Raw genomic sequence first — 11477 nt, 5'->3', positions numbered from 1 at the left:
CCAGGCATCGCTGGCATAAGGAGAGGGTGAGGCCGGGGGGGATTAACCCCATCCACTCACGCACCAGCACCATGCCGTTAGACGACCTCACCTGCCAGGGGATGCTGAGCCCCTGCCTCTGACACACAGAAGTTCTCCAGAGACTTTTTGTTGTAAAAGCAGAAGGAATTAATAGACATTTTTTGTCCGGAAGATGTATTGTCATGCACCCTGGGACAAGTTGTAAAGTTACAGAAACCCCTGCCAATATCATCTGAGGTTTGTTTGCATAACATGCAAAAAGGAAACAAACACAGGCTATCTTAGAAACATGGGGAAAATCCAGAGTTATATAAACGGGGAAGGAGAGGAAAGAAAATTGTTATGGAAGAAACTGTTTTCCAGCATCTAAGAGGATTCTTAAAAAAATGTAAGACAGGCCTCAGCATGAGGAAATTAAATTTTTAAACACTCCAAGATTTCTGAGTCCAGGGCATTCGGGGTCTGGGACTGTGTTTCCAGGCCTGCTAAGGCAAAGAAAAAGCCAAAACCAAATCTTGTAAACCACCAAGAGAAGCTCTGGGCATCAACCACCTGTGGCACCACCTAAAGCCCAGCAGCACAAAGCCCATGTAAGGAGGAGGGCAGCCGTTTTATCTACATAAAACTGCATCTCAGAAGGCATATATTCAAGTACAGGGCTCCGAAAAAATCACTTTGGGAACTGCAAGCCAACTTCCTCTGCAATATGCACCTAGGCACATAAAGATGTAACCACATATGTGCATAAGGGATTAAGATTTGTCCTAGTGTTACAAATATTAATGCAAATTGCACTGAAGTCTCATCAAAGTCTCTGGCCAAACAGAAGATGCTATTTACATTGGAAGCTCTTGATACTTTCGTGGTACATGGAGCTTTGTTAGCAATCCAACTCTTTAAATGTTACATTTTTCCTATGTATTTCAAACTTTTTTACTATACTTCTATCTACTTGTAAGTATACAAATATTCTATTTACAAAGCAGTACTTGTCTAAAAATAGAGCACATGATTTCTCATTGCCTTTTCAGAGTGACATCTAAACACCTTCTCATTCCCACGCCTCCGACTGCCTTCATTTTTGCTACTAATGTTCAGCTGAGTGTCCCACAAGGCTTAAGCTTTACCAAGCCGACCACGTCGATAACACCCAGGAAGAGCGGCCTGAACGCACCTCTTCAGAGCAGCCTAACACCCGAGGTCAGTGGGAGCTTGCTGCTGTTGCGTTCCCAGCGGAGAAAAGCTCTGGTCCCACACAACAATCCAAGACGACGAAACAGGGGTGCATTTGCCAGTCGTGCTGCGATGGACAATGCGTCTATTGGTTCCCTTTGGAAATGGTTTACCCTTGGAAGCAGCCACTGCAGACAATGTGGACAGATACCACAGCAGATGCCAGTCACTGGGTCCCAGGTCTGCCCACACAGCCACTGGGAGCAGGGGAGGTGACTCACTGCCTGCCTGCAGCGTTAGCTTACTGTGTTGTTGATACATTAAGGAGTAGTTCTGTGAGGTATATCACATGCAGATCTGCCACCCCAAATTTTAATGCACAAAGCCAAGATCCCAGATCCCCCTGCGTGTCAGAACAACAATAATGAACGTGTCGAACAGGAGAGTGCGCGATGTCATGTCAAACATGACCGATGTTCCACGCATACAGTGGACAGTACAAAACCCCATTAAAACCCCCAAGTTGTCACATATGACAGGCATGGCTCAAAAATAAAAAGCAGCAGCACCGATGATTTGCTTCAGAAAGAAATTGCTTGGCCCTACATCTCCGAACATTGATCCAGCTGAAGGAGTGAAGTACTGAGTTAGGAGAAACAGCATTTTGCACACAATCCCTTCTGGTCATATATCCCTTCTGGAAGTTGTTTTGTTAAAAAGCTGAACTTTCTATTCTTCTAGGAAAAAAAGCAGTAAGCCAAAAGAACTACAACAAAATAGATGTTCAATAAAGGAGCAGAAAATGATGGTTAGGAAAAGCAGTACTCTTAAATTTCCTAGGAATTTTTTCAGAAACAATTTGACTGAAGAGGCTCACCAGAAGCCGGAAGGCACTAGAACAAGGAGTCTTATCCCCTCTGAAGTGCAGTGTTTTAGTCTCACAATTGTTATCAATGCAATTAAAGGCTAAACAGCACAGTGCTTTGAAAGTGAATTTGGTATGGAGACATTCCTGAAGATGCTTCGCTGGTTTAACCTGGCACGTGGGCTCAGAAAGCAAGTCTGTTCCCTGACAGTCCTTGTCACTCATTCTTACTGCTCTGGGCACCTTAGGGGGTCTTCACATGATCAGTACAGTAGCACACAAGCTCTCACTATCCATCCAGCATTTGGATTCACTGCTGAAGATTTAAGATAGGCACCTGAAAGGAGTCCTCACTAGCAGCACTGAACGGGCTCAAAGAAAACCACAGAGGTGAAGCAGGGGAGCTTTCTAGTGCTGGAATGAAAACTGCCTATTCGTCCACTACCATTAAGCATCAGCAAATGATACCACCATGCAAGCCTCTGTCTGTCCCCATGTGCCTCACTCTTCTGCTGCTGATACAAGATTATGTGTATGGCAAGCCATTGCTAACAGGTCTCTTCTGCCCTACATCCTAGAGGTCAGACCACCAGTCAAATAAACTACAGTCAAAGTGGGGTGGTTGGGTTTTTTTTGGGGTTTTTTTTGGGGGGGGGCGGGTTAAGTGATGGATAATTAGATGACAGTGCTTTGATAACACTGAGGCAGGTACTTTATTTGTGGACCTTTCCCTCTACTTATCAACATGAATCAATTTAAAATGCTGTTGCCTTTATTGAATAGGAAGAACAGCACAAAGTAAAACCTGAGTATGTGATGCTTGTGTTTAAGTGATTCACCACGGCAGCACTGCAAAGGATGTTAGGCTTCTCCCTGTAAGCTCTGTGTATTCTCTGCAGCTGCCCTGGCTTCCAGTATGCCCAAATAAAAATCACTAGTAGTCTCAATCTTCAGTTTGGTTTTGTTACTTGCAATACACAGCCATGTGAAAGCAGAGTTATTCTTCGTGATCAGCTGTTTTGCTACAGAGGGGTTTTTTCCTTTGGATCACCACATAATACTAGTTTTTTATCTGTATTGAGAAACTGCTACATAAAAAACCCAAACCACTACTCATACACTCCACCTATGACATCTTCTGCTTTCAATTAAAAGCACAATCTAAGTCATCTTAAGAGGTAAACACATCAAGGCAAACCTGCACTAGTGAAAGGAAATCAGCTCTAAGATTTTGCGAGAAAGAGTTGACAGTACTAGGACTTAGCCACCTTCCAGCTATCAAGCACAAAGGGGAGAACTGCTTCTCTTCATGTGTTAGTGTTCTGAGAAACAGACAGTAATAGATCAGACACGAAAACTTTCTCTTGTAGTGATGTCTGGTGACAGATGGACACCAGCTCTTTCCACTGCCTGTCTTTTTCACTCGTAGCTCTGCTAATACCAGGACTCAACTTCAAAAGCAGAATCCCATCTGCACTTTCTGTTCTAGATACACCTTGTGCTGTCAGGTCTAGAGACAGATCTGTTTACACTGTCCTCAGAGTCCACTCTGACAGACACAGGGAGGCAGTTGTTACTGATTTGCATGCTATTTAGTGTTTTGCCTTTTTGTCAGCTTCAAAATCCCTCTGCATCTTACTTCTACAGAGGTGGCAGAGACATACCAACATCTGAAACTGAACCATTCGTTGCTGCAGTTAGGCTTAACCTAACTGGTTTGATGGCCAGATCATGTGGTTTACAGACCAAATGTCTGCCAAGCTAGCCATCCTCCTGCTCTGCTCTCACACCTTTACAACTAGCAGCTTAGTCAATTCTCCCTTTTTATCAGTTTTGGATCTTGTTTAGAAAACCACTCCCCCATCTTATTCGTTTAAAAAACCAAACCAAAACAAACAAAAATCCCCAAACCAACAAATCCCACAGAGCAGCTATGGAAATTGAAATCTAAAACAAAAATTTGGCTATGACTTTATGGACACACTTTTTGATCATGGTCTTTTGACCTCTCACCACTGTATTTCACAGTACAGAAGTGTAAGTTAGAAAGCACTTTTGCCTTTAAGCTAGTGAAATTCATGTGTGCCACAGTCTGAAGTTTACACAGTGAAATGTTACAATTACAGCTGCCTAGAGATGCGTACGTGAAAACATTTTCAAAGATGATTGTATTGAACACTCCTTTAAGCACACATACATACATCGTTGAAGCTTCCTTAGCATCACGTCTGGAAGAGGTAGAATTAGTGGCACTCAAACCTCCTTGGATTTCTCCCTGCCAGTAGCAAAAATCCCACCTTGTACTCCCAGGTAGGATTGGTAGAGAAAGTCCTATTGAGTAGACACTGGAGAACAGCCAAGCAGCAGATGGCAAGGCTAATACCATAAACACCATCTGAAGAGCAATTTGTTCTCAAGAAGCTAGTACTACTACCTCTAACTTCACGTGGCAACCTGCTTGGGCAGCTAACGTGAGTATACAGAGATTTCCCCATGGCTTAGATATATGTGTATAGTGCAAAGACTGCTGGGCACGGGGGCGAATGGAGCACTGTACCACTTTGAGAGAGGAGATGTGGAGCTGAAGCTATGAAATACAGAATGCATTAGTGCAATACATTAGAAAAGATTTAACTCCTTAACCAAAGGATAGCAAAAATATAGAGCATTCTAAGTTTAAAAAAAAAAAAAGTTTTAAATGTTATGCAGTTCTTGCTGAGGTTTAAATCAGTGTTACACTTTTTTCCCCAAGTTTGTACCCCTGAGTCAAACATTGGATAAACATTGTACAGTAGGTACAGAAACTAGTGTCTAGTTAAAAAGCAACAGATTTGAATGGCCATTGCTTCAGAAGTGTTAAACAGTGACAATACCCTTCCGTGTGGGAGAAGAAGAAAATAGCACTCTCATTGATTCTTCGTTTATAGCTACACAAAAGAATTCAAGATTTATCAAACACACCAGTTCCACATGTTAGGCTGAGGTTTGTGATAAACGAAACCTTCAGTAAGGAAACCTGTTGAGGCTGCATCATTGGAATATGGACAGTTGAGAACAACTACAACAAAGCAAAGCAATCTTTCCAAGTTATAAGTTGCATAAGACCATATTAATCTTGGAGCACTATGTGAAGGTAGGCAGAGTTCTTTGACTATGATTATCAGGAGCTCTAAACTCAATACCCTTTATACCCAATATATTTTACTACAGTAATAACTAAATTGCTATAGCTTAGGCTTCTTGACCTCTATTAAAATGGAACATTAACACTCTTGCTAACGTAAACTTCAGCTCACTAGAACCTCTGCTGACTGTCTCCAAGAATAAATCGTGCCTTTTGCACTTTTCTTCTTCCTTTCTTTACAACACCAGGAATAAGAGCTTATTTAGAAGGCAGGTTCAGGTGTGATAAGTATTCACTGTTAATCATTTGGTTTGTTCTGGAAAAAGTGTGTGAAGGACCACCCTACGTTACTGGGTTTGGGAGAGTCTTCGTCGTCTTTTGGGGGGAGCAGAAACTGTCGGGAATTAATGGAGCACGGGCTCCCAAAAGATGCATTTTCATTGTTGCTTTCAACGGATCCAGGAGAGTCTGGAGTGTCCATGTTCCAGGCGTTTGTGTTTGCTTGAGGTCTGTAACCTGCAGTTTTATCCAATTCTTCCTCTGCAGGTGAGTGACTCTCTATTTTCAAACCACTGATAGGCAGCTGCATTTGTGGCTTATAGCCTGCTGTAGTCACCAAGTCTATTTCTGGCTCCTCTTCTGATTTAATTTGGGGCTGATACATTGACTGGATGTCAATATAAACCACCTGAGATGATCCTACAGGTTCATCCATAGGGGGATTTGAGATTTCCTCTTCAATAATAGGGGGGCAGTAGGACACAACCACATGGTTCTCTGTCTCTGAATCAGAACCATCTTCAGGCACAGTGGTGTCAGCTGCTGGGGACATCATCTCTGTGTCTTCAATCTTGGGGGCTGCAGATCGTGTTTCCACCACTTCAACACTATTGGGGGTGCACGGGTTCATTTCCAGTGTTTTCAGTGTCTTATTCCCCTGCAGTGAGGAAAAGGGGAAGGAGGAGAGACTCAGCCAGGAGACCTGGAACACCTGAAAGCAACAACCTGCTCAAATTAAATCAGTTACATTGGCTTGTGGCTTGCATTCTTCCCACTGCCATTTGTACAATACTGAAGTTTTGATTCTCATATTCTAGCTTACCACATATTACTGTTAATGTTAAGAGTATTCTAGCCATCCTAAAAAGACCCCAGATCTTGTAGTAAGTGTTTAGGAACTCTTTCTCCCAATCCCAGCTTTGTACAACCCACTCCATAATGTTGTTTAAATGTTACACCCAGTTGTAGCTCCTATGTCTCCCAGAAGGTTGGCGATACACTGTATACAATTCTCCACACTTTCTGCTTCTCCTAATGCTATGGCAAAGATGTGTACGTTACTCCCAGATTCTATCAGCCTATGTACTGACACTTCTCATTGCTGTGGCAGGAGAGAAATGCAGCAGTCTTTTCCTACTTAAAACACTGCAAGTTATATTATCAACAAGAAAGTTCTAGACAGCACCTGACAAAAGTTACTCAGTAACTTCTCCTCTTCTCCACAGAGTTTTTTCTGCAGTTGGAGCAGAAGACCGAGATGTTGCGGAAGAGTTTGTTACTCACAATACCTCTCAGAAGTTTAAAAAAAAAAAAACAAACAGATTTAAGATGAGGGTTACCTCACAGATGTTCTTCTGAAACTGCAGCGCCTTACTGTTCTCAGGATTTGGGATCTCTGGATAGAATGTTTCTTTAATCCTTAAAAGAAGAAAGAACAAACTTTTCAAAATTACCAAGATCTGAAACAGATTGCAAATCCCCAAAAGGACTTGGGACATTTCCCTTTAATTCAGAATACTGAAGACATCTGGCAGAAAGATTCAGTGTGCTACACTTTCACTGAGTAGTTAATGAAAAAAACAGGGAAACTTTTTTTCTCTTTAACTGCAGAACTTGATATGCCATGTTTATGAAAAGCTGAAGATGAGATGTCTACCTGAGCTTGTGGATAGCTCATAAATCACAGCACATTGCTAGATTTTTTCCACTTGGGAACTATTTATAAATGGCACTCACTGTAAACAGGCTTCTGCAAAACCTTTTTACATTCCTCATTCTGACCCCTCTCCAACTCCATTTCTCCCTCACCTTCTACAATGTGTTTTTACCACCCATCTTTAAACAAAGCCCACTAACTCCTTCGGGTGCTTGAAAAAAACCCAGTGAGTAACGAGAATCATGGAAAACTCTAGCAGTGAAGCAAACACATCTAGAAAAAGATCAGAACTGCATGCAGGCGTTTACCATTCCCTTTTTCGGTAGCAGAAGATGCTAGCCACCACACCAAGCAGCACAACCACTGCCACGGGGATGAGAATTGCAATGATTAATCCTACAGCTAGGAGATGAAGAAAAGAAAGACAGTAAATATATATACAAAGTTACCAGCAAGTTTTACGTGGTTTCTAACATTCCCATGGATTAGAGACTGCTTCATTAAACTCATCTAACAGTGGTCTGCAAACAGTGACCCATACCATACACTTCTGTGCTGGAAGGGCAAAAGTCCATCCATAAACAGAGCTGAGTCAGTGATAACTACAGGAATCAGCAGATATTTCTCTCTGATTGCTTAATTGTGAAAAGCTTCATGTGCAATGCAAGACTGATTGCCACTGTAATTCTGTTCTCAATAAGCACTGGAATTGCACTTTCACGTCTCTTGAGCTGGCCAAATCTCTGGTAATGGCTCTTATAGGCCAATAACTCATTGCACAAACCACACTGCCTTTTATATGGGTTACAATGCTTCTGTGCTCCCCAGGGTTTAGCTCCGATACATTCCCACTGCCTTCCTCCACTGACATAAAGTGACTCAAGTTTGATTTTTCATGTATTTTAGTTGTGCCCTAGTGTTTAGTCCTTCATATAAAACACTTTTTTGTTTTTCCCCTCATTCCCAGAGTCAATCTCTTCTAACTGTCTTTCTGTGTTTGTTTCTGTCAGGGGATTGATAAAACTGAATCCAGAGCAGAGATGCATCTGTTTATAATTCTGGAACTGGTAAATATTTCCACAATGCCTTTCTTCCCACCATGTATGAGCAGATATTCATCATGGGAAACCTGGCAAAAACAACTAACTGCTTCAGAAGACCAAATTCAGACTCCACCATATTTAGTAGCAGTTAAGTTACTTTTCCTGCGAACATTACCATGAACTACATGGTAGCTGTAATTGGAAAGGATCTTTTCCTCACTCTGAACAGTACCAATTTTTGTATTTAACAATAACCAACAAAATAGTAACCAACTCAATAAATTAAAAATTAGGACTCTAGGCCCAAATTACATAAAAAGGGTGTGGAAAAGCAGCTCAGTTTTATAGCCCCTGTGCTAAAGACTATTAATGAACAGGGTTATTCAACTTACAGTCCTCCTTCGTCACCACATAGAGGCTGTTTGGAGGGCTTAACCCACCAGCAGTGTAGGCTTGTAGGTCCAGTTGGTAACTTGTTTTACCTTGAAGATCAAGTATTTTCAAAGACTTCTTTGTTAAGTCAGTGATATTCTTGACTTTAAGTTCTGGATTCCCTGTTTGTATGGAAACACAACTTTGTATGAAAGCACAACTTTGTAAAAAAGGATTCACAAGAGCCTCAGCTTTAGCAAAACTTGCCCAAAGTCAGCATGTGAAACCTGAAGAACAGTCTGTGTAAGGGAAAATGGACATAAAGAACCCTAGCAATGCTGCCTGCTTATATAGCACCAAAAGGCACAGCAGTGTGTCATGGCTGCAGATTGGCTTCAGTTTCTTAGACCTCTACTTCTCACTTTTATGGGACTTGGGCTTCAGTTCTGTACACAGATGCCCTTACAAGATGGGTACTGGGGTACTGGAAGAATATACCAACTAAATATAGCTGTGTAACCTACCCATGTCTCATTTACTGAGCATATCTGTACAGAGGGCAGTGTGTCACACCACCACTTAGTCATCACCTATGACCTCAGCAAGACAGGGTATTCTCCAACTTTAGCCTTATATTAAAAAAATAACTGTGTTAATGACACGCAGAGCTGATTATTTCAAAGGCATAACAGGAACCAATTATGCCAGCGAGTAATGCAACTGAATTATGATTAAAGTATCTTTTTCTAAAGTTAAAGCATTTTCTTATAAAGTTTCTAAACTACTAAAAAAACACCAAACAACTGAGCAAGGAAGATGTAGATTTCATTTACCTGATTCCAAAAGCCTAGGCTTTAAAGCATTTTTTTCACCTTTTGCAAAGGAAAGACGATATCCCTCTATAAACCCCTGACAATCTTCAATAGGAATGTCTTCCCATTTTACCAATATAGAATCAGAAGAAGTTTCTTCTACAGTAAAATTTGGCGCACGTTTTGGAGCTGTAGGGAGAATCATGAAGGAAAAAACTGTTAAGAAACCAGCTTATCTTTAAATGCTGAATCCACATGTTTCATTTCAGGAGCATCTTCAATTTTTTCCTGAATACTTTCTCCTCACCATCAAGAGCATGTTAAAAGACTGAGTAGGTGATACTATAAAAATATGTCGGTATCAATGTTATTAATTATCTACTGACAGAAGCTGAAAGAAAAATCTCTCCTTGGGCAACCCTCTTATAGACCCATACACATAAAAACATTCCTCCTGCAACAAAGAGGAAAACAAAACATTCAGAGCATACAAATTACTTAGCTTTTAAAAGCTTTAACTCTGACTTCATAACTTGTCTTCAAATTAAACAAACTGAACATTCTTATCATAGAAATCTATCTCAGCCTAAAAGAATTACTCTTAGCAGGCATTACAAGTCTTTATTCCAATACCTGTACCCCACTGAAAGCATTACTGCAGAGACTGTGTAAGGTCATGTACATCAGGACTTCATCTGACATTTGGCCTTGATGTACCAAGGCTGAAATCATGTTTAAGAATGCATCTATTTTTGTCCTGATGGTTATCTGTGCAAAAGGCAAATCTTGTCAATCCGTTTCTCACTTCCTAATAAATTTGTTCTGCACAACCAATGCATTTTCAGTCTTCCAAACTCTTTATCTTTTTACTTTGAAAGCTTCCAATGTGTTGAGAACACATATGGAAGAAACTTCTGGGAAACCTTCAGGATTTGTACAGGGATACTGATAGCTGAAATTTGAGTTTCTGGTAAAACTGCCTTAACCTCACCTTCAACCTTAGCAATGGAATAAACAGTGGTATTTCTAAGGGTTCAGAATATGTCAGCAGCTCACTTTTCAAAGCAAACTATTTTAGCAGAAAGGACATTAAACTCCAAATTGAAATGGGTGCTGTAGCTACGGTACAATACAATTGTGATGTTAAAGGGTAAGGCCATATTCAGATAACTGGGAACAGAAAGAATTCAGGCACTAATGCATATTCAGGCAAGCACAGCACAGCCTGGGCTCAAAGCACAGTTACCGAGACAGGGTTGGCGTGGGACAGAACACGAGTGCAAGTCTCAGGGGGGCTTACACTCTAGGATCTAGTTCTGGTCTACAAAGTACATTTAAACAGAAAAGTTGTGAATGTTTTTGTATTTACTGAGCTGTATTAAATACGCTCATAATTTTACTTTTACTTGAGAAATCAAAAGTTACCTCCTCTCCTACAGAAGAGACCACAGCCCTATGGTTTGAATTGTGCCTGTGCCTTCATCTCTGAGAGAACAGAGACTCATTGGAGAAATGTATTACTGTTCTACAGAGAACAAGCAGAAGTCAGTAGTACCAAATGGGGATTCTGGTTTCAACCTTCTTCTGCCAACACTGAGCCAAAACTTGACATAGTATAAATTCACTGAATGATGAAGTGCACTTACGCAGCTCTTTCATATACCCAGTTATGTTTTTCAATAACTGATATCCACCGGATTTGCAGCCATAGAGCGAAAAGTTGTACCTCACACCAGGTCTAAACAGAGCTGCAAGAGAAAAATCACTGTAAGAATATTTCAGTTATGAAGAGTGATGCTTTTATCTTTCATGTGATGCAGACATATACAAATCTGTATTAAAAAATTACAAAGTCTTAGCTGACAGTATTAGGTAAAATGCCTATCCCTACTCCTAATTCCTATAAAAGCTGTGCCATCAGATGTGGTTTAGAAGGAGAAGGCAAATCGAGCTATGGGAGAAATTTTGGTTCTAAACAAATAGGATCCAAAACAAGCTACTCAAATTGCATAAATTGCATAAATTGCTGTTTCCATGGGGAAACACAAATTGAAGTTACCAGAAACAATCCCCTTCCTTTCCTCCCACAGCAGTCATGTAGATCCTACCTCCTCCTCAGAAACACAAATGC

General features: G+C 40.9%; 1 protein-coding gene across 1 annotated transcript in view; it reads right to left on the bottom strand.

The window, feature by feature from the left end:
* Positions 1 to 5093: 5093 nt before the first annotated feature.
* LIFR (LIF receptor subunit alpha) overlaps positions 5094 to 11477 on the bottom strand; it is a 41030-nt gene continuing 34646 nt past the window's right edge. The window contains exons 15-20 of the mRNA XM_084278974.1: positions 10993 to 11094; positions 9368 to 9535; positions 8555 to 8716; positions 7428 to 7521; positions 6803 to 6881; positions 5094 to 6120 (exon numbers count right to left, since the gene is read on the bottom strand). Of these exons, the coding sequence (XP_084135100.1) occupies positions 5482 to 6120; positions 6803 to 6881; positions 7428 to 7521; positions 8555 to 8716; positions 9368 to 9535; positions 10993 to 11094 (1244 nt within the window). The 3' untranslated portion in view covers positions 5094 to 5481. The remainder of the gene's footprint in view (positions 6121 to 6802; positions 6882 to 7427; positions 7522 to 8554; positions 8717 to 9367; positions 9536 to 10992; positions 11095 to 11477) is intronic.

The sequence above is a fragment of the Gallinula chloropus genome, assembly GCF_964237585.1.
Source record: "Gallinula chloropus genome assembly, chromosome: Z".
In the NCBI taxonomy this organism is placed as follows: Eukaryota; Metazoa; Chordata; class Aves; order Gruiformes; family Rallidae; genus Gallinula; species Gallinula chloropus.
Note: the sequence above shows the minus strand (reverse complement) of the source record. Positions and strands in the feature narration are given on the sequence as shown.